We start from the raw sequence: 22,181 nt of genomic DNA on the forward strand, positions 1-22,181 counted from the left end.
CACATAACCATCCATGAAAACAGACATAAATGTGAGAAAATTTCTGTTTTTCCAAGTGAGAAAATTCCTGTTTTTTCATTCTCAGTGATAAAACCATAAACCACGTGGTTCTATGACCATATATGGGGTGCAAAAAAGTTATAGGTGGCAGCAGGGGTGGGTGACACGAGTAGCACCCCCCTCTCTACTAACGCCTTCTATAAAAACCTTATATGCCCCCAGGGCATAACTCAAAACTCTTCCCCAGAGGGTTGTGGGGGAGTGTCTTCCTCAAAAACATATTTTCTATCTAGAAATCAACTACACTGAACAAAATGGCTATCTCAAAAGTTTGATTGGATATGTTTGGGGAAATGATGGGCGTGGGGGGAGGCTAGTTGCCCTCCAATCCCTTTTGACCATAAAAAGGGCACTAGCCCTTTAATTTCCAATCGAATGAGCCGGTTTTAAAGTTTCTACGGCAACGCCTTCTATAAAACCTTATATGCCCCCAGGGCATAACTTAAAACCCTTGCCCTGAGGGTTGTGGGGGAGTGTCCTCCTCAAAAATACATTTTCAATCTGGAAATCAACTACGCTGAACATAAATGGCTGTCTCAAAATTTTGATTGGATGTGTTTGGGGAAATGATGGGCGTAGGGGGGGGGGCTAGTTGCCTTCCAATCACTTTTGACCATTAAAAAGGGCACTATTCCTTCGAATTTCCAATCGAATGAGCCTTTTTTGAAGTTTCTATGACAACGCCTTCTATAAAAACCTTATGTGCCCCCAGGGCATAACTTAAAACCCTTGCCCTGAGGGTGATGGGGGATTGTCCTCCTCAAAAACATGTTTTCTATCTGAAGATCAACTACGGTGAACAAAATGGCTATCTCAAAATTTTGATTGGATGTGTTTGGGGGAATGATCGGCGTGGGGGGGGGCTAGTTGCCCTCCAATCACTATCGACTATTAAAAAGGGCACTATTCCTTTGAATTGCCAATCGAATGAGTCTTTTTTTAAGTTCCTACGACAACGCCTTCTATAAAAACCTTATATGCCCACAGGGCATATCTTAAAACCATTTCCCTGAAGGTTCTGGGGGAGTCTCCTCCTCAAAAATATATTTTATATCTGGAAATCAACTACGCTGAGCAAACTGGCTATCTCGAAATTCTAATTGGATATTTTTGGGTCAATGAAGGGCGTGGGGGGTGGCTAGTTGTCCTCCAATCAATTTTAATTATGAAACAGGGCACTAGCTCTTTAATTTCCAATCAATCTAGCCTGTTTTGAAGTTTCTACAACAAAATTTTCTATAAAAACCTTATATGCGCCCAGCGCATAACTTAAAACCCTTGCCCGGAGGGTTTTGGGGGGAGTGTCCTCCTCAAAAATATATTTTCTATCTGGAAATCAACTACGCTGAACAAAATGGCTATATCAAAATTTTGATTGGATGTGTTTGGGGAAATGATGGGCGGGGGGGTGGCACGCGGCTAGTCACACTCCAATCATTTTCTATAATTAAAAACGGCAGTAGCCCTTTAATTTCCAATCAAATGAGCCTGTTTTGAAGTTTCTACGACAACACCTTCTATGAAAACCTTATATGCCCCCAGGGTATAACTTAAAACCCTTGCCCTGAGGATTGTGGGGGAGGATCCTCTTCAAAAATATATTTTCTATCTGGAAATCAACTACGCTGAACAGAATAGCTATATCAAAATTTTGATCGGATATTTTTGGGGGAATGACGGGCGTGGGGGGAGGGGGGGGGCTAGTTACACTCCAATCAATATCGACTATTAAAAAGTGCACTAGACCTTTAATTTACAATAAAATGAGCATGTTTATTAGTGTCTACGACAACGCCTAATATAAAAACATTATATACCCCCAGGGCATAACTTAAAACCCTTGCCCTGAGGGTTGTGGGGGAGTATCCTCCTCAAAAATATATTTTCTATCTGGAAATCAACGAAGCTGAACAAAATGGCTATCTCTAAATTTTGATTGGATGTGTTTGGGAGAATGATGGGCGTGCGGGGGGGGGGGCGAGTTGCCCTCCAATCACTTTCGACTATTAAAAAGGGCACTATCCCTGTAATTTCCAATCGAATGAGCATGTTTTGAACTTTCTACAACAACGCCTTCTATAAAAACCTAATATGCCCCCAGGGCATAAGTTACAACCAATGCCATGAGGGCTTTGGGGGAGTTTCTTCCTCAAGAAAATATTTTCTATCTGGAAATCAACTACGCTGAACAAAATGGCTATCTGGAAATTTTGATTGGATGTATTTGTGGAAGTGATGGGCGTAGGGGGGGGGGAGGGGGCTAGATACACTCCAATCACTTTCGTCTATTAAAAAAGGCACTAGCTTCTTAATTTCCAATCGAATGAGCCTGTTTTGAAGTTTTTACGACAACGACTTCTATTAAAAACCTTATATGCCCCCAGGGTATAACTTAAAACCCTTGCCTAGATGGTTGTGGGGGAGTATCCTACTCAAAAATATATTTTATATCTGGAAATCAACTATGCTGAACAAAATGGCTATCTCAAAATTTTGATTGGATGTGTTTGGGGGAATGATGGGCGTGGGGGGGGCTAGTTGCCCTCCAAAAATTTTCCAATCTTAAAAAGGACACAATAACTATCAATTTCCAAACGAATGAGTCTCCTTTTAAGTTTTTACGACGAGGCATTACGTATGAAGGACCTCTGGGAAAAATAAATAAATAAATAATAAAACATTGAGGCCGTATGGCCTTTACTATAGACAACGCTACAGCGTTGCCTCTGATACAGTAATGTCCTACCTGTCCGCTTCCTTCAATAGACACAGTAATGTCCCACCTGCCCTCTACCTATCATTGACACAGTAATGTCTAATAAAACATCAAATAAAACACCAATACAATGAACCATAAAAATCCTTACATCCATAAACATAAAACATCCAAACAATAAAACATCAAATAAAACTCCAATATAATGAAAATAAAAACCCTTACATCCATAAACATAAAACATCCATACAATATGATTGACTCCATACATCCATACAATAAACATCAAATAAAACACTAATATATTGAACAATATAAATCCTTACATCCATAAACATAAAACATCCTATTAAATTGACTATGTGTCCGCTTGGAATGATAGCCCGCATGTATGGATTGTCTATGTGTGTGCTTGGAATGATAGCCCGCTTGTATGGATTACCTATGGGCCCGCTTCCTTTAATTGACACAATACTGTCTGCTTGGAATGACAGCCCAATTGTATGGTGGGAGTACTGTGCACTTGTATGGTATGGGCACAGGGATCTATCTTTCATTGACACAGTAATGTCCTACCTGTCTTGTACCTTAGATTGACACAGTAATGTCCTACCTGTCTTGTCTCTTTAATTGATACAGTAATGTCCTACCTGTCTTGTCTCTTTAATTGATACAGTAATGTCCTACCTGTTCTGTCTCTTAGATTGACACAGTAATGTCCTATGGGCCCGCTTACTTAGATAGATTTATATAATACTAGGGCCCACTTTTATGGATTGCCTATGGGCCCGCTTCCTTTAATTGACACAATACTGTCTGCTTAGAATGATAGCCCAATTGTATGGTGGGAGTACTGTGCACTTGTATGGTATGGGTACTGTGCACTACCTTTCATTGACACAGTAATATCCAACCTGTCTTGTACCTTAGATTGACACAGCAATGTCCTACCGGTCTTGTCTCTTTAATTGATACAGTAATGTCCTACCTGTCTTGTCTCTTTGATTGACACAGTAATATCCTATGGCCCGCTCTTATTCATTAATTAAATAAAAAAAACAAGTTTTTTAAACTGAAAGTAAGGAGCGACATTAAAACTTAAAACGAACAGAAATTATTCCGTACATGAAAGGGGCTGTCCCCTCCTCAACGCCTCGCTCTTTATTCCGTATATGAAAGGGGCTGTCCCCTCCTCAACGCCTCGCTCTTTACGCTAAAGTTTGACTGTCTCACAATTTTTTTTTAAAACAATAAAAAACTTTAGCGTAAAGAGCGAGGCGTTGAGGAGGGGACAGCCCCTTTCATATACGGAATAAAGAGCGAGGCGTTGAGGAGGGGACAGCCCTTTCATGTACGGAATAATTTCTGTTCGTTTTAAGTTTTAATGTCGCTCCTTACTTTCAGTTTAAAAAACTTGTTTTTTTATTTAATTTCTGATCGTTTTTTAGTTAATGCAGCTTTTATTTGCATAAAAATTTTACTTTTCTTTTGCTAAATGAATGTCTTTACAAATTAACTTACGTAACTAACTTCTATATTCGTATATTTTTCTTCTGGCAAAAATTCAAAGTTGCAGATTTTTGCAGATATGAGCTTGAAACCTATGTAATAGGGTTTTCTGATACGCTGAATCTGACGTTGTGATTTTCATTAAAATTGTTCCACTTGTAGGGGATGTTTCCCCCTCTTTAAAAAATCGAGTAAATTTCCTCAGGCTTGTTGCCTTTGATGAGTAATACTAAACTTAATAAAATTTATATATTTAGAATCAGCATTATAAACACATTCTTTTGATACATTTATTGACATCAAAATTCCGTTTTTAAAAGTTTCGATTACTATTGAGCCGTATCGCTTGTTTTTTTATTGTTTTTTTTATTACGTATATGTTATTACGTATATGAGGGGGTTCTGCCCTTAGTCAATACCAAGCTCTTTACGTTAAAAGTTAAAAAAAATTTGATTCACAAACCCCTGAATCATAAAGGCCGTTTAATTAGAAGAGAGACCACTTTTGAAAGCACTAAAAAAAAAAACTTTAGCTTAAAGAGCTAGGTATTGACTTGGAGGATTACCCCCTAACATACGTTATAATTTCTTTTAGTTTTAAGTTCTAATATTCCTTCTTACATTTCAGTTGAAAAAACTTGTTTTTTTCTTATTTAATTTCTGATCGTTTTTTAAATAATGCTTGGAAATCCGGCGCCCCCTTCATAGAAATGTCCCTTACCCCAAAGAAACATCCTCCACGGAAATATTCTCCAGAGTAACTCCCTCCTCTAGCCCCCCTCCAGAAAAAATCCTTCCTGAAAATGGTTGTATACTTCCCAATAACCAATAAATAATGCTGGCAAGTCCGGCGCCCCCTTCATGGCGATTTCCCTTCCCCCATGAAAACTTCCTTCATGAACAGATCCTCCAACATACCCCCCGTCCCACCCTTCCCTCCCACTAGCAGATAAAAAACCTCCTGAAAACTTCTGTATACTTCCGAATAACCAATACTATATGTTAACATTGGGTAAAGTTCATATCTTTTAGCCCTCCCTCTGGGTACTTCGGGGGATTAAGTCATCCCAAAAGACATATTTATCATATTTTCGACCATGTTGAACAAAATGGCTCTCTCAAAATTTTGATCGGGTGACTTTGGGAAAAAAATAAGCGTGGGAGGGGGCCTAGTTGTCCTCCATTTTTTTTGGTCACTCAAAAAGAGCACTAGAACTTTTAATTTCCGTTCCAAAGAGCCCTCCCACGATATTCTAGGACCACTGGATCGATACGATCACCCCTGGGGGAAAAAAAAAAAAAAAACAAACAAAACAAACAAAAAAACAAATAAACACGCATCCGTGATCTTTCTTCTGGCAAAAAATGCAAAAATCCACATTTTTGTAGATAGGAGCTTGAAACCTCTACAGTAGGGTTCTCTGATACGCTGAATATGATGATGTGATTTTCATTAAGGTTCTATAACTTTTAGGGGTCTTTCCCCCTTTTTTTGAAAATCAGCCAAATTTTCTCAGGCGCGTAACTTTTGATGGGTAGCTCTAAACTTGATGAAAGTTATATATTTGAAATCAGCATTGAAATCTGATTCTTTTGATATATCTATTGGCATCAAAAACCCGTTTTCTAGAGTTTCGGTTACCATTGAGCCGGGTCGCTCCTTACTTACAGTTCGTTACCACGAACTGTTTGATTTTTGAACGTTTTTGAATTAATGCAGGTTTTGATTTTGGCTCACCGTACATGAATAATTAAAACAAAATTTGCATATTATATTTGGTTAAATGGCTTTCTCGAAACTTGTTTAATTTTATTTACGAACGTTTTTATTAGTAATAAATATACGTAACTTAGAATTAACTTACGTAACGAACTTCTATATTCATAAATTTTTGACATGTATATTAGGGGTTCGCCCCCTAGTCAATACCCTGCTCTTTAAACTATAGTTCAAATTTTTTTTTCCAGTTCTTTAAAAATGACCTCTTAATCACAATCAGTTGATCAGTTGAAAAACTTGTTTTTTTTATTTAATTCCTGATCTTTTTCTTTAATAATGCTGGGAAATCCGGCGCCCCCTTCATAGCAATGTCCCTTCCCCCATGAAAACTTCCTTCATGGAAAGATCCTTCCATATAGCCCCAGACACTCTCCTTCCACAAAATAACAGAAAAAATCTCATCTGAAAAAGTATTTATACTTCCCAATTAACAATACTATATGTTAAAATTGAGTAAAGTTAATAACTTTCAGCCCTCACCCTGGGGACTTTGGGGGATCAAGTAATCCTAAAAGACATTTTTATCATATTTTCGACCATTCTGAACAAAATGGCTATCTCAAAATTTTGATCGGGTGACTTTGGGAAAAAAATGAGCGTGGGAGGGGGCCTTGTTGCCCTCCATTTTTTTGGTAACTTAAAAAGGGCAATAGAAATTTTAATTTCCGTTCCAATGAGCCCTCCCACGATTTTTTTGGACCACTGGGTCTTTACGATCACCCCTGGGTAAAAAAAAAAAAAAAAAAAAAAAACAAAAAAACAAAAAAACACCCCAACGTTAAAATTCATATGGAAAAAAAATGAAAAATACAAAATTTTTTTTATTGGCGCTTTAAAACACAAAAGTAGGGTTATATTATACGCGGAATATGATGGTGTGATTTTCATTAAGGTTCTATAACTTTTAGGGGTCTTTCCCCCTTTTTTCGAAAATCAGCCAAATTTTCTCAGGCACGTAACTTTTGATGGGTAAGATTAAACTTAATGAAACTTATATATTTGAAATCAGAATTAAAATCTGATTCTTTTGATGTATCTATTGGTATCAAAATCCCGTTTTTTAGAGTTTCGGTTACCATTGAGCCGGGTCGCTCCTTACTTACAGTTCGTTACCACGAACTGTTTGATAACACAGTAATGTCCTATGGGCCCGCTTTCTTTATTTGATATAACACTACTTCTGTCATCCTTCACTAGCAAAACATACCCTAGCAATCTCAACCTTTCTTTTATTATAGCCCTAGAAAGAGGGATTGAACCACATTTTTCGTACAGCCTACTGTTTGGAATACGGTCAGTCAGTCGGCATATATATAGTAATAGTAATAGCCAGTAGTAATAGTATATATATATATATATATATATATATATATATATATATATATATATATATATATATATATATATATATATATATATATATATATATAATATCGGAGGAGGCGTTTACTATAAATACTAAGAGGGAAAAAGCTCTTATTACGGAGACAATAGTTATTTTCGGACAATTATTGTATATTTTGAATACCAAACATGCTAAATGAGCTTTTCTTTTAATCGAAGTTATCACAAGAAGTATATATAGACGAAGTTATAGACAAGAAGTATGTAATAGTATTACAGAATATATAATTTATGTATTATATACTTTTTGTCTGTGGCTGTTACTCTGCAATCGTTATATTTGGTTTGAAGTTTGATCGGTTTAAGGTTTAAGTAGCCCCCATCACAATTGGAGTAACCCTGGTTAGGGTTTTAAAACAAACATACATTGTGACGTTTAAACTTTAAATAAACATAATTTATTCCTTTTTTGAGAGGATTTCATCCTCCTTAACTGTTGCTCTTTACGCTAAAGTTGAAATTTTGTCCCCGATACCTTAAGAGTCATTAATTAAATACATGGGGAATTTGAATAGAATAAAAAGTATTCCTCACATTATTTCAAGGATGGAAGATCTGATGCGGATACTTTTGTCTTAAACAATATCGTTTTCCGCTGAAATGTCTTAAAAGACAGTTGTTTTACAGTTGTGTTAGACTTATTTGTTCTACTCATAAATGATTTCAGCATGTCACTATACAACTTTAGCACAAAGACCTCGGATTGAGGAGGAAACGCCCCCTTATAGATGAAATATTTTCTGTTCGCTTCAAGTTCTATAGTCGCTCTTCACTTTCATTTAATTTTTTTTTGTTTAATCAAATTGATAGTATCGGCACATTTTTATAGTATCAGCAAGGGCTGGTTTTAAATTCTGCTACATTGAATCATTATAATCAGGTTAAACCTAGTTTTGGAGAGGAAATTTATTTTAAATTCAATTTACCGGCTATGATTTTATGTAGATGGATTCAGCTTAGGGCGAATTGCCTTCCAATCCAGAGCAGGCAAATGGTGTTCGACAGGGGGATAGTACATCCTGATGGTCGGTATATGTGTTCTCTTTGTAAGGATGAGGACGAAGATTTGGACTATTTTCTCCGAAAGTGCCCGGTGCTCTCTGATTTAAGGGAAAATTACTTACATGGGATTGTTTTGCTGCTTCCTAAAATTTTACAAAGTAGTAATCCAACCACAATATTTTGTATTGGTGCGTACATAGAGAAGGAATTAGAAGGAAGGAAAAGTTTTTACAATTAATTATTATTAATTATATGGAATTAAACTTATTTTCTCGATATTTTACCATAAGATATTTTTCGCTATGTATCATGTTAATGTGTGTTTCGTAATTTGTTCTGTTGTGATTTCTTTATTTTTCATAAATTTTTGTGTGTATATGGCTATTGGGCTTTTGAAATATACGATCTATTATATCTATCTATACTCTATGGTCCGGTGATTTGCCTAAACTTGTCCTTTTTAGAAGATATAGCGTAACTTTTAAAAAGCAAAATGAAGGAAAACGGTCAATAGTAAAAGCTGAAATTCATTTTTTTTGGACATGGCTCAAGGGGCTGAACTGAAGCTCCATAGCCCCGCTGGAGGAGAACCTGCTATCTATGCTTGGCCATTAAATTTTGGTCATGGAAAGGTCTGTATGGATTAAGTTGGTGGCTTTTGACAAAAAAAAAACTGATCATAGGCCTAGGCTTGTGGTGAAAAATATTATGTTACTTTAAAGAGTAAATTTAAGTTTTAATTTACATTTTGTGGTAAATATTTACCAAATCATATTATTGAGTTAGGAATAAATTGAATACACCACTTGATGCCTTTTTTATGCTGATTATGAATAGCCTATAATAAACATTTCTATTGGAAATGAATTTCAGCCCCCCCTAAACTAACCTAATCCCCACCCCAAATGTGCAAATATATATCCTGAATTGACATATATGGGGGGGGGCTAAAATTCATTTCAGATAGAAATGATTGTTAGCCTATATTTGTAATCAGCATAAAAAAGGCATTGAATGGTATATTCACTTTAGTTGTAACTCAATAATATGATTTGGTAAATATTTACCCATTTTGTTGCTAGATGAGAGATAAATACAATTGTATGCCACTCAATTCTATTTCCCAATCTGATAACCTAGGCCTAATTGCAACCTTCACAATGTTGGATTCAGGATAAGATTATGATTTTAAATGTATGGCTATTTCTTAGCTATGGCAAAATTCAACTTTAGCTGCTTTTGGCTATCTTGGAAAGTTGTTAGGTTAGGAAAATGAAACTTTCAGGGATGGGTCTACAGGCTAAAATATAGGTAAATTTCTACCAAATCATATTATTGACTTACGCACAAAGTGAATATACCACTTGATGCCTTTTTTTATGCTGATTACAAATAGCCTATAGTGATCATTTCTATCGCAAGTAAATTTCAGCCCCCCCTATATATCGCCATCCAGAAGCTATATTTATCTAACCTACCCAAACCCGGAATTGGACTATATAGGGGGGGGGGCTGAAATTCATTTCCAATAGAAAGGATTATTATATTCATAATCAGCATAAAAAAAGGCATTGAATAGTATATTCACTTTATTCCTAACTCAATAATATGATTTGGTAGAAATTGACCCATTAATCCTGGGATGGTATATTTGAAGTACCTGCCTCCACTTTTTCTCCCTCTAGAGGGTCCTGAAATTTGCCTACATAACAGGTCTATATCTATTGAAATTTGACAAAACATTTTACCTTAATTTTCAGTTATAAGTTTCTTTTTCTCTGCCTTTAGGCCTAGTTCTGAAAATGCTATTCCTTTTATTTGAGTAGAATTTTCAGCTGTAGCCTATCAATGTTTTTTTTTTCAAAATTTAGGAAATATATTTACATATCTCTAAAACCTTATTAATTAAAATTAAGCAAAGTTGTGAAGCTGAAAATTTTGTTGTACTTCATTTAAGTAGAAGATATATTTTGCAAGGTTTCACTTTTATAACACTCAGATTTTAAAGGTCAGGAACCTCCTGAGAAGGAGTAGAGGTATGTCCTTCAAAATAGCCTACCTTCTTGGGGCATACTTTAGTCTGTTAATCCATCCCTGAAATTTTCATTTTCATAACCTAACCACTTTCAAAGATAGCCAAAAGTAGAATTTTACACTTACCTATTCTATTCAGAGCCATTCTTAGGGTCAGTGTTGCCCTGGAAAAACTTAGTTGCATTGCAACTCAAATACAAGCAAAAAAGTCCAATCAAAGTGGGAATTTCAAAGGGGGCAACTGGGTTTCTGGCCCAGTAGCCCCCTAAGAATGGCTTTGATCTCATTAATGAGTTAGTCTGATTTTATTTCTGCCTCTTCTATGGCAAGATCAATTCAATAAACGCTATATTTAAAAGACTTAGCATTTTTTATAGATACAGGAGTAATCAGAGATCCTAGAATAAGGGTCTGGTTTGATCTTTGCAGGATTTGGTTTGCAGCAAATACAGATGGGAAAAATAAATCTATTGATCCATATTGGCAGAAAGCTATTTAATAATTCACTTTTGTAAGTGAGAAAATTACTTTTCTAATTGCTAGGGAGCATTTTCTTCCCAGAGGTAGCCCATCATTTTTCTTGATTGATACCATATGGTAATCAGGTACCTTTTCTAGAGAAAGATGAGGGGAGAAGAGATACTCAATATGTCTTTCTTGATGGGGGATCATACAGGGATTGGACACAAGAAGAGCTTGGGGGTGTCTCAGATCAAATTAGGCCCTGAGTTTAATTTCTTGGTTGGGATTTTTTTTTATAAAATAACCAAGAAAAATACAAGAAACTCACTAGAGAGCTCCCCTGGGCATGTGAGAGTTCTACTAGGACATAGTCTCCTGTGTTGAAAGTCAGGAACTTATGACTTAAAACAAGGATTATACAAGCCAGTGAAAATTTTTTTTTCACTGGATTGTATAATCCTTGTTTTTCTCTATTTTACTATTTTTTTGTTTTGTCAGTTATGTAGTACAAATACAATTAGAGGGGAGAAGCATTTTCTCAATTAGACATAATTAAAAAAAAAGGCATATTATTAAATACAAGATGATAATCCTTCTCAAATCATTATAATTATGTTTCCAAAACCTTAAGTCAAAGATAAGTCACAAATCATAAATGTGTTCAAGAAAGGAGTTGATCATGACTGGGCCAATGCAGAGTGCTGGCCAACCTGGGATGCCAAACCATACTCATGTCACACCATCAGTGAGATGTTCTACAATAAACTCATCACCACCTTATTTTGCTGGACATGTGATTTAAGGTAATATGAACAGTGAAAGCAAAATTAAGGAATTATCTTTCAGATTTTTTTTCCAAACTATTCATCATGCAAAAAGCACTGATTTCTACATGGGAATTGAAACAAAAATTTTTAAAACAGTAATATTCTAAAGGCCTCTAGAAAATCATAATTTTTGAAAACTTTGAACATTTCACAAAATTGGGAAATTTGGTCAATTTTGTAAAAAAAAAAACTACAAGAAAAATCAATTTGTGGTAGGTAGAGACCCTCTAACTCTGCATTATCATTCACCAATGTAAAAAACAATCATGTCAAAAGACATGAATAGTCCATCTAAACTAGTTTGTTTTCCTTTATATCTTACAAAAGAGCAAGTTACTTGTAGCTGGGGTTTCATGCAGTATTTTGTTGACAATGCCAAATAAACCAGCCTATTAGAAGCCCTGCTTTCCCATGCTAAAAAAAGAAATAGTTTCCTTGAACTCTCATTGACTGATTTGGCTTATTGTTTGTATGTAAAACACAAATATCATAATGTGGCTGTAGTTAGTCAATGGTTACACTAAAAAATTCTTGTATTGAATAAAATAGATTAACTCTCTTTAAATAAAAAGAAGGTTAAATCATGATAATAAGTAAGAATTATCAAAAACTAAAAGTTACCATTGCAGCTTTTGCTCTTTTCACTTTTGATATTATTTTGAGCATGTGTAGAATTTTTTTTCAAAGGTGAGGGAGGGGGGAGGAGAAAGATTCCCCCTATAGACTTTTCCATAGTTAAGAAACTAAATAGAATATGCACAGTTTAGTTTTCTTTGCTATTAAGCCATGATTACCATCCGTTTGTCATTATCATAGTAACTAGACATCCATCACTGAAATTTTCATGAAGTAGGCAATGTTCAGGAAATTCTTGTCTCTTCAATGAGTGTCTAAAACAAGTGAAGATTATTAACACAGAAAAAAGAACAAAAAGTCTATATACCCATTGAACAGATTGGACCTTGCTTTGCTCGAGTTCAAATTAAGGTAATTGACATATTAGACCTTAGGTCTTACAGAACCAGGAATGGCTCATAGGGCATCTACAAAGCCTCGCCAGACATCTTGGAACTGAGCTGCAGCCGTGAGATCCTCTCACTGAAGTTTAAAAGACAGCTCTGCACTTCTCAGGTCCCAGTTGTACTGCTGTTGTAGGGTGTGTCTTTGTTGACCTCTTTTCCGCCTCCCCTTGGGGCACCACTCATATATTGTTTTTGGGAGTCAATCCTCTGGCATACAAAGGACGTGACCAAGATATGTCCATCTCCTATGCATCAAGAGGTCAGTAACTGATGGCTGACCGGTTTGCTGATGGACTTCTATGTTGGTGACCTTTTCCTGCCACAATATGTTGAGGATCCTTCTAAGGCACATGTTCTCAAAAGCTAGGACATATTTCTCCAGTTGGACGTTTAATTTCCAGCATTTGCTAACATAGAGGAGGATGGACATCACATTGCTATTTAGGAGTCTTAGCTTTCAGCACAGAGAGTATTTACTACTGCGCCAAACTGGTTTCAATTCAATAAAACCTGATGTCACCTGTCCAATTTTCCTTTTAATTTCATTAGCCATTTCACCATCATATTCAATCCAGCTCCCAAGATACTTAAATTCTTTGACTTTGTCAATTGCTTTATCTTTGCATTTTAGTATCAGCGGGGAGTCAGATGTGGCCATGCTCTTTGTCTTACTGACATTCACTGCAAGCCCCACTTTCATGGCCTTTTCATCTATGGCGTCGAGTAGCAGCTGCAGTTGCTGTTTTGCTTCTTTGAGAAGAACAACGTCATCTGCGAAGTCCAGATCCGAGATCTGTTGGCTGCTAATCTTCACTCCACAGCCTGAAGACTGCCGTACAATATAGTCTACTACAATGACAAACAGGAACAGGGATAGTACTCAACCTTGTTTGACTCCAGACATTATCTTGAAGAAACACGTGTCCCCATTTTCTGTGCAAACGCAGCATTCACTATCTTCATAAAGTGCCATTATCATTTTGACTAGTTTATCAGGTACTCTGTAATAATTTAGAATCTTCCATAAAGGATCTCGGTCAATAGAATCAAACACCTTTTCAAAATCAATGAAGAGCAGGTACATCTTTTTGTTGAAATCTCAATTAAGATATACCCTATGTTAATGCTTGCTGTTTAAGTAAAGTTGAATACTTATTTAGTATTAATGCAAGTTTACTTTAATCTGAGGTGAAATGTTATTTGAATCTTTTAATATTAAGTTATTGCAAATTGGGCTTATAGAAATACATCCAGTATTTCTATTTATAGCAGGATCTCAATTTATTTATTTTTTAAATCTCAATTGCCTCTCTAAAAGACTGTGGTAAGCTATTTACAGTAGATATTAAAGTTGCCTCTCAAAAAGAATATATGATCTGGTTTTTAAAAGTGTGGAGGGCTAAATCAAAATACAATATGAGAGTGTAGATTGTCAAAAGAATACAGTACCAGCAATGTTTTATTAACAGCTAAGAGCATTAAATTTAAACTTTCAGGGTATGATGAGATGGATTTTGAATTAACCAAAAGACACAATGAGCATGTAACTACTACTGCTATTACAATTACTGCTACTAGCAAGGCTAATCATATACCTTAAATTACCTTAAACTGCATGTGCAGTGAGATAAGGTGGTGTTGGACCTCCTGTAGAAAATCTTGCTGGTGGTTTTTCTAGGTTGTAAACTGTCATCCCAGTTCAGCCTCTGTTCAGTGTTGGCTCAGTCTTGATTGATTCTTTTCTTGACTTGCTTCTAGGGTTTGAGACTGGATAGTGGCTTCAGATAGACTGAGAAGAACTGTTTGCACTCTTGCTTGATGCAATGCGGGGCCTGCAGATTCTTAGTGTGTCCTCTTGTGGTGTTTGAGAGGGATGGGTAAAAATTTCATATAAGAGGTCATTTTCTAGCAACTTACAGTTGTTATTACATCTCCTCTTTTCTGCTTAATACTAAAGTAGAGAGTTGAGTGATTTGAGACATTCATTGTAGGATTTGTCTTGCAATGTAGGGATAAGCTTTGTCACCCTTCTTTGAACACTCAAGTACCTTAGCATCCATCTCACAGTTGGGAGAAGCTAGGGTTATGTAAAATATTAGTTGAGGATGGGCCATGGCTTTATATAGTTTCATAATCAAACATGTCTTCTTGGTGGTGAATGTTCATTTTATGAGCCCATGGGCTTGGTTTGCTTGTGAAACTTGAGCTTGTACATGGCAGTGAAACTTTTACTCATTGTCAATAATGACCCCAGGTCCTTCTCCTCAATGACTGCTTAAACTTTCAGTACATGTTAAGGGGGATGTTGAACCAACCAAAAGGTAGGCTACTATATGCATACTATTACTGATAGTTTTACAGCTTCAGTTAATACTACTGCTAAGGCTGAGTGCATTAAGGAGAAACTTTCAGGAAATGTTCAAGGGTATTTTTAATTAAATTGGAACATGCTATGTGTGTGCAGGCTGTCATAAAGGCATATCAGCAGTTAAGAACAGCTTAGAGTATTAAGTTGAAACTTTCAGGGGATGTTGAAGCTAATAAAAATGCATTATGTGCATAGTACAAATGCAAGTAGTAGTAGCAGTATACTACTGCCTCTGCTATTACTAAGGCTAATGGTATCCATTTACAACTTTCAAAGACTGCTGGGGGAACTTGAGCTGTATCAAAATACTCTGTGTGTATGCAGATGATCAAAAGGGCATATTAGCAATATGTCAGAAATGGATTAAAGTATTATGTTGAAACTATCATGCCATGAGGAGGAGATTTTCAATTGGACCTAAAAGGCACAGTGTGAATACTATTACTGCTACTACTACTGATCCTATTACTGCTATTAAAAAAAAGTTTTTTCAATTGAAAGTAAGGAGCAACTCTAAAACATAAAACAAACAAAAATTATAATTTAAATGAGGGGTTGAAATTAATTATAATTAATTTCATATAATTTTTACTCTTTATGCTAAAGTTTGACTTTTTTTTCAATTATTTAAGAATGGCTCTTGAAACACAAGGGCTGTTTAATTAGAATAATAAACTTTTTTTAAGGTTCTAAAAACTTTTGCGTAAAGAGCCAGGTATTGAGGGGGGGCAACCCCCTCATATACATGCTAATTTCTGTTTGTTTTAAGTTTTAATGTTGTTCCTTATGTTCAGTTGAAAAAACTTTTTTTTTATTAATTTCATATAATTTTTTAAATAATGCTGGGAAATCCAACCTTCCACAACTAAAATTCCTCCATGGAAAGATCATCACACATAGCCCCCCACCCTGAAAAATGTCTGTATACGTTCCAATAACCAGTGCTGTATGTAAACAATGGGCAAAGTTCATAGCTTGCACCCCGTCCCCCAGGGACTGTTGGGGGTCAAATCATCCTCAAAGATATAGTTATTAGATCTTTCAAAAAGGATGAATAAAATGGCTATCTCAAAATTTTAGTCAGGTGAATGTGGGGAAAATAGGGTGTGCAAGGGGGGCTAGCTACCCTCCAATATCTTTGGTCTCTCAAAAAGAGCACTAGAACTTTTGATTTCCAATCAAAGTAGCCCTCTCACAATCTTCTAGTATTACTGGTTTCACACAATCAAACCAAATATATATATATATATATATATATATATATATATATATATATATATATATATATATATATATATATATAAACCCACATCTTTCTTCTGGCAAAAAATTGCAAAATTCTACAATTTTGTATATAGGAGCTTGAAACCTCTGTAGTAGGGTTCTCTGATGGTGTAATTTTCATTTAGACTATTTGATGTTCTCTCCTTTTTCAAAAAATTGGCAAATTTTCTCAGGCTCATAACTTTTGATGGGTAACATTAATCTTGATGCATTTTATATATTTGGAGTTACCATCAAAATTCAATTCTTTTTTGTAGTGTTGGTTACTATTGAGCTTTATTGCTCCTTATTTACAGTTACCTTATTTACAGTGTTTCATCACTGATACTCCTCCCAATGCTCCTACTATACTACTTGTGCTAAAATGGCTACTACTATTTCTAATGGTAAGGTTATTAGTCAAACTTTTGGGGAATGGCAAGGGTAATGTTGAACTGAATCAAAACACTATGTACATGTGGGTGATCAAAGGGGTGTATTAGCAATATCCCAGGAACACCTCAGGGCATTAAGCTGAAACTTTTGCTAGTACTTCTAGTACTACTATTGAACTAAATCAAAATAGTTTAAGTGCATCTTGGTGGTCAAAATACACCAGATTGTCAAGTTTTGCAGGCAGGATATCTAAGGACTTGGAAAAAGTATAAAGTAGAAACTATCAGGGAAAGTTTATGTTGCTTTAAAACTAAACAAAAGGCACTGTTTCCATGCTGGTTGTCAATAACAACTCTCAGCAATATCTTAGGAATGACTTAGGGTATTAAGTTGAAACTTCCAGGCCTACTACTATTACTACTTCTGCTATTACTATTGAACTAAACCAAAAGGGTGTAAGTGTACCCACGTTGTCAAAATAGAATTGATAGAATGTTTTTGGCACATAATAGAGTAAGAAGTTTTATTTTTCAGGGAAAGTTGAGGTGAAAATAAAGCAAAATATAATTTCAAATTTCAACTCCAGAATTTCAAAAGGGCATATAATATTAAAAATGTCCAAAATATAAAATGTAACCCAAGATCTGGATTCTTGTAGAGAAAAACTGAAAACATTTAGAATACTCTTTTTTAACCAATGAAAAAGACTAGGTTATTTAAAAATAAACAGAAAATTTTTAAGAAACATTTTCCATCAAAAAAGTTTCCCAGTTTTCCAAAGTTTGTTCATTACTTTCTTCTACGGAAACTTTGTCCATAGAAGAAAGTAATGAGCCACATTAAACAAAAGACAGGCAGAAATAAAGTAAGATAATTTTCCAAGCATAAAACTAACATGAATCACCATCAATAAATAAACAAAAAAAACCCTGAAATTATAGTAGGCTAAATAACTGAATCAATCTCAAATGAGCAGAAACCAAGAGGAGTAGGGCTGACACCCCTCAAGTCTTCTAAAGACTACTGCATAATTAATACTTTGCTGAAAACAAAATGCATTTTAAATGTTTTCCCTTTTTTAGATTTTAATAAATCCAGAATTACTAAGACTTTCAGGAATTGATATCAGTATGTATATTAAATGTCCATCCACATTTGCTTTGTTTTTTTTTTTCAGAAATTAAATAAAAACAACTTTTTTTCTTAGGGCAAAGCTATGTCTTGAGCAGAGCAAAAAAAAACTATCAGAAATTATAATGAACAAAGAACAAAAAAAGAAACAGGTATTAGACTTAATAAAAAATTAAACCAATAATGAACTTACAATGTACCAAAAATAAAGCTAATATTTAACTCAAAGTAAAAACAAACAGAAATTACTAGATATATGAACTGTGAAATCTTCCCCATTCTGCCTCAATTATAGCTAAAAAAAATAACAGATATTAAAGCTAAGAGAAACAGAGGTCAGGCTTAAAAAAAAACGAAACCAATAATGAACTTATAGTGTACTAAAAATAAAACTGATATTCAACTCAACCTCAAAACAACAAAAATTACTAGATATATGGATTGGGAAGTCTTCTCCCTTGCACCCCAATTATATCACTAGAGTGTCATTTGTGCATTACTGAAAGCAACATATATTTAAGTGATTTCAAAGCAAAAGCAAAAAAATCGACGTTTTTCAGATTAATTAAAAAAAAACTTTCCGAAAAATAAGTTTTTCAAAGGAAAGTAAAGGCCATTTTAAACTTAAGCTCAGCAGATACAAATACCTGTTAAAGTTCAAACTCAAAATGACTAGACTATTAAAGAATAAATGAAACCCAAAACGAACAGAAATTAAATAAACAATCATAGGAAAAAACATACAACAAGTAATAATATAAATGAATAAATAGATCTTAAAGCAAGCAATGCTTAAATTGAATATTAAAATCAAGCTTAAAACAAACAAAAAATATTTTGCTATTGAAGTATAAATGAAACTTAAAACGAACAGAAATTAAATAAACAATCAATGCTAACAAACATACAATAGATATTAATGTAAGTGAATAAACAAGTCTTAAAACGAGTGAAACCTAAATTGAATATACAAATCAAGCTTGAAACAAACAAAAATTACTACAAATGGGAGTTTGGGTATCGCCTCCTTCTCTCACTGTAAAAGTCTAAAACCTACTGCATCATTGGTGCTTTACTGAAAGCCAATTTTATTACAAATATTTTCTTTTGAACTTGATATTGAAAATAAATATTACGATTATAGTAAAATTTTGAACTGATGAGCTTTCAGCAATTAATATCTTTATACACCAAACATTCAATTTATTTTATTAGTCCCTACTAAAGTTTTCCGAGACAAATGTAGTTTTACTAAAAACTGGAGTTTGGATACTGTCGTCTTCCTTAACTGTAAATAAAAACCAAAAGCCTACTGCTTCATTGGCGCTTCACTGCAAACAAATTATTTTACAAATATTTTCTTTTCCAGTTCTTACAGTATTGAAAATAAAAATAAAATTAGAGTGAAATCAATCAATCAATCAATTTATTAATACTAAAAACAAAACAATTACAAACTTAAAGTTTATACACGCCCAAGAAGCTCAGCTTTTAAAGGGTCAACAAAACAAATAAGACACTATTATAAGGCACATAAAAAAAACAGAAAAAGAACATACTTAAAAAAAAAAAAAAACTGGATCAAAAGATATTGATGAAAATAGGGGAATTAATAGGAAATTTCAAAAATAACTGAAAAAAAATATATAAACGAAGAAAAGAGATTGAAAATTAGGATTAAATATATATATATATATATATATATATATATATATATATATATATATATATATATATATATATATATATATATATATATATATATATATATATATATATATATATATATATATATATATATATATAAAATCAGAAAAATATATTGAATAAAAAAAAGACATATAAATTTGGATGGAATGCAAAAAAAAGAAGAAAAAAAAGCGGGGAAATACTATACAGGAAATACCCAGTGAGAAACTGCCTTTGCAGAAAGAGATAGAGGGACATCAGAAGGGATGGAGTTCCATAGTAAAATGGATTCATAAACAGGAAACCTCTGACCTGCTGTTGATGATCGCTTAGGTAAAATGAATCTGCGATAAGAGCTACGTAAAAAAGAAGAGTACCTACCTGAGCCTGACAGAAAGGAAAACTGCTGCAGAGATGGTGGAAGTGTACCTAGAAAAGCAGAATGTGCTAAATAAAGGTAACTTCTACCCACAATACGATCCAGCGGAGCTATTCCGGTATCATTATAAAGATCAGAGGAAGGGTAAAAACGAGGTAGAAGAAAAGTAGCCTTCACTGCCCTATTTTGGGCTCTTTGAAGTGGGCAGAGCAGAGATTTATTAGTACTACCCCAGACAGAACAGCAATAAGAAAGGTAAGGAAAAATAAAAGCATAATAAAGAGAAAGCATAACATCTGTGGGAAGACATAAGTTGACCCTGCGCAACATTGAAAATTGATGGAGGACAAAGGAGCGGGTGTGAGTTATATGAGGTTTAAAAGGAAGAAAACAGTCAAGATACACACCAAGAAATTTTAATATAGTAGCTTTCAGTATAATATCATTTCCATAAGTCAGGATGGGTGGCTCCCTTGCGTCTCTCATACGATAAGGGGTTCTAAAGTGTACAATGGTACTTTTTTGGCTGTTGAGAGTCATACCATTTGACCAGCACCAATCTTTTACTTTATCAAGAAGACCTTGAGCTAGGGAAGTGGCAGATGGCAGATCCAATGCAGCAATGAAAAAGTTACTCCCATCAGCAAAAAGAAAAGGATGCACGAGGGGATGAAGAACATCAACAAGATCATTAATATAAATTAAAAACAAAAGTGGTCCAAGCACAGAGCCCTGTGGGATACCTTTCACAATAGGCAAGGAAGAAGAAGAAGTACCATTAACCGAAACATACTGAGATCTTCCTGAGAGGTAAGACCTAAACCATTCAAGTGGGACTACATGCACTCCAAATGAAGATAATTTAGACAAAAGAAAAGAGTGAACGACCATATCAAATGCCTTTGAAAAGTCAAGAAATAAACCCAAAACACACAAGCCCTTTTCAAGGTTAACACGCACAAACTCTGTTGCATCTGAAAGTGCATGCAAGGTAGAAAAACTGGGACTAAAACCATACTGATGGTTAGTTATGAGAGAATTTCCTGCAGGCGTATTAGTACTAAATACAAATGAAGAGAGTCTACAATACACTACTTTTTCAACAACCTTAGAGGTAACAGGAAGGAGAGAAATAGGTCTATAGTTTGAAATAAGGTACAACATTAGCAACCTTAAATAAATGAGGAAAAACACCAGAAGAAAGAGAGAGGTTAGTTATGTGTGAGATGGGGTTAGAAACAAACTGACCAATTTTTTTAAGAACATTACAGCTCAAACCAAAACCATCAACTGAATGGCTACTTGAAAGCTGAGAAATAATGTTAGAAATTTCGGTATCACTGCATGGAAAAAGGAAAAACGACTTTTCTGCTAAGGGAAAACTACTTACTCTGCTGTAGGGTGGATTAGGAACTGAAGGAAGTGAGGTGAAATACGAATTGAAGGTGCTTGCTGAAGAATTTTTGTCCACGAAAGATCCATCAGCTTTCCTGTAGCGATCCATCAGCTTTCCTGTAGCGACAAGGGGGGGGGGACTGTTTGAGTTTCTTGCGGGAAAGAGCTTCATTAACTACAGTCCAAACCTTTCGCAAATTCCCCTTACACTCATTAATTCGACGCGAAAAAATACCTTTTTGGCTGCACATATTGAAGAAGTAAGCACATTTTTATAAAGTTTATACTTCAAAAGATCATCCTGTGTCTTACTTTTACATGCAGCCTTGAACAGAGATGCCTTCATATGTGTAGCATTGATCAGACCTCTAGACATCCATGGACATTTGGGTATGGAATTCCTTGGCCTCTTTCTAAGAGGAAAATGCTTATCCAACAGAGCTCCCATACGACACAAAAATAAATTCGTTGCACAATCAACATCATTAGCTTCAAGAACACTAGACCAATCATTACTCTGAAGACTATGTATTAAATTAGAAATTTCTTTATCTGTGGAAATTCTAAAAGAAGACTCACCCTGCTCATCCACAGCAATCTCAGTTTGAGGCACAAAAAGTGAAACATAAATATGGAAGTGATCAGAAAGATCAGTGAAAACAAGACCAGAAGTAAACTTCAAATTAGAAGAATGAGAAATGAAAATATTGTCTATTAAAGTCGCAGAATTTCTAGTAGGGTCAA

At 34.8% G+C, this 22,181-nt stretch overlaps 1 protein-coding gene across 2 annotated transcripts in view; it reads left to right on the plus strand.

Moving 5' to 3' along the window:
* The first annotated feature begins 8,969 nt into the window (after positions 1-8,969).
* The window catches only part of gpp (DOT1 like histone lysine methyltransferase grappa), an 81,061-nt gene continuing 67,849 nt past the window's right edge, over positions 8,970-22,181 (plus strand). For both annotated transcript variants that reach the window (XM_089096879.1, XM_089096880.1), the window contains exon 1: positions 8,970-9,103. In XM_089096879.1, the coding sequence (XP_088953005.1) occupies positions 9,014-9,103 (90 nt within the window). In that variant the 5' untranslated portion in view covers positions 8,970-9,013. The remainder of the gene's footprint in view (positions 9,104-22,181) is intronic.

The sequence above is a fragment of the Artemia sp. Qi Xiang Cuo genome, chromosome 11 (assembly GCF_049724085.1).
Source record: "Artemia sp. Qi Xiang Cuo chromosome 11, ASM4972408v1, whole genome shotgun sequence".
Classification (NCBI taxonomy): Eukaryota; Metazoa; Arthropoda; class Branchiopoda; order Anostraca; family Artemiidae; genus Artemia; species Artemia sp. Qi Xiang Cuo.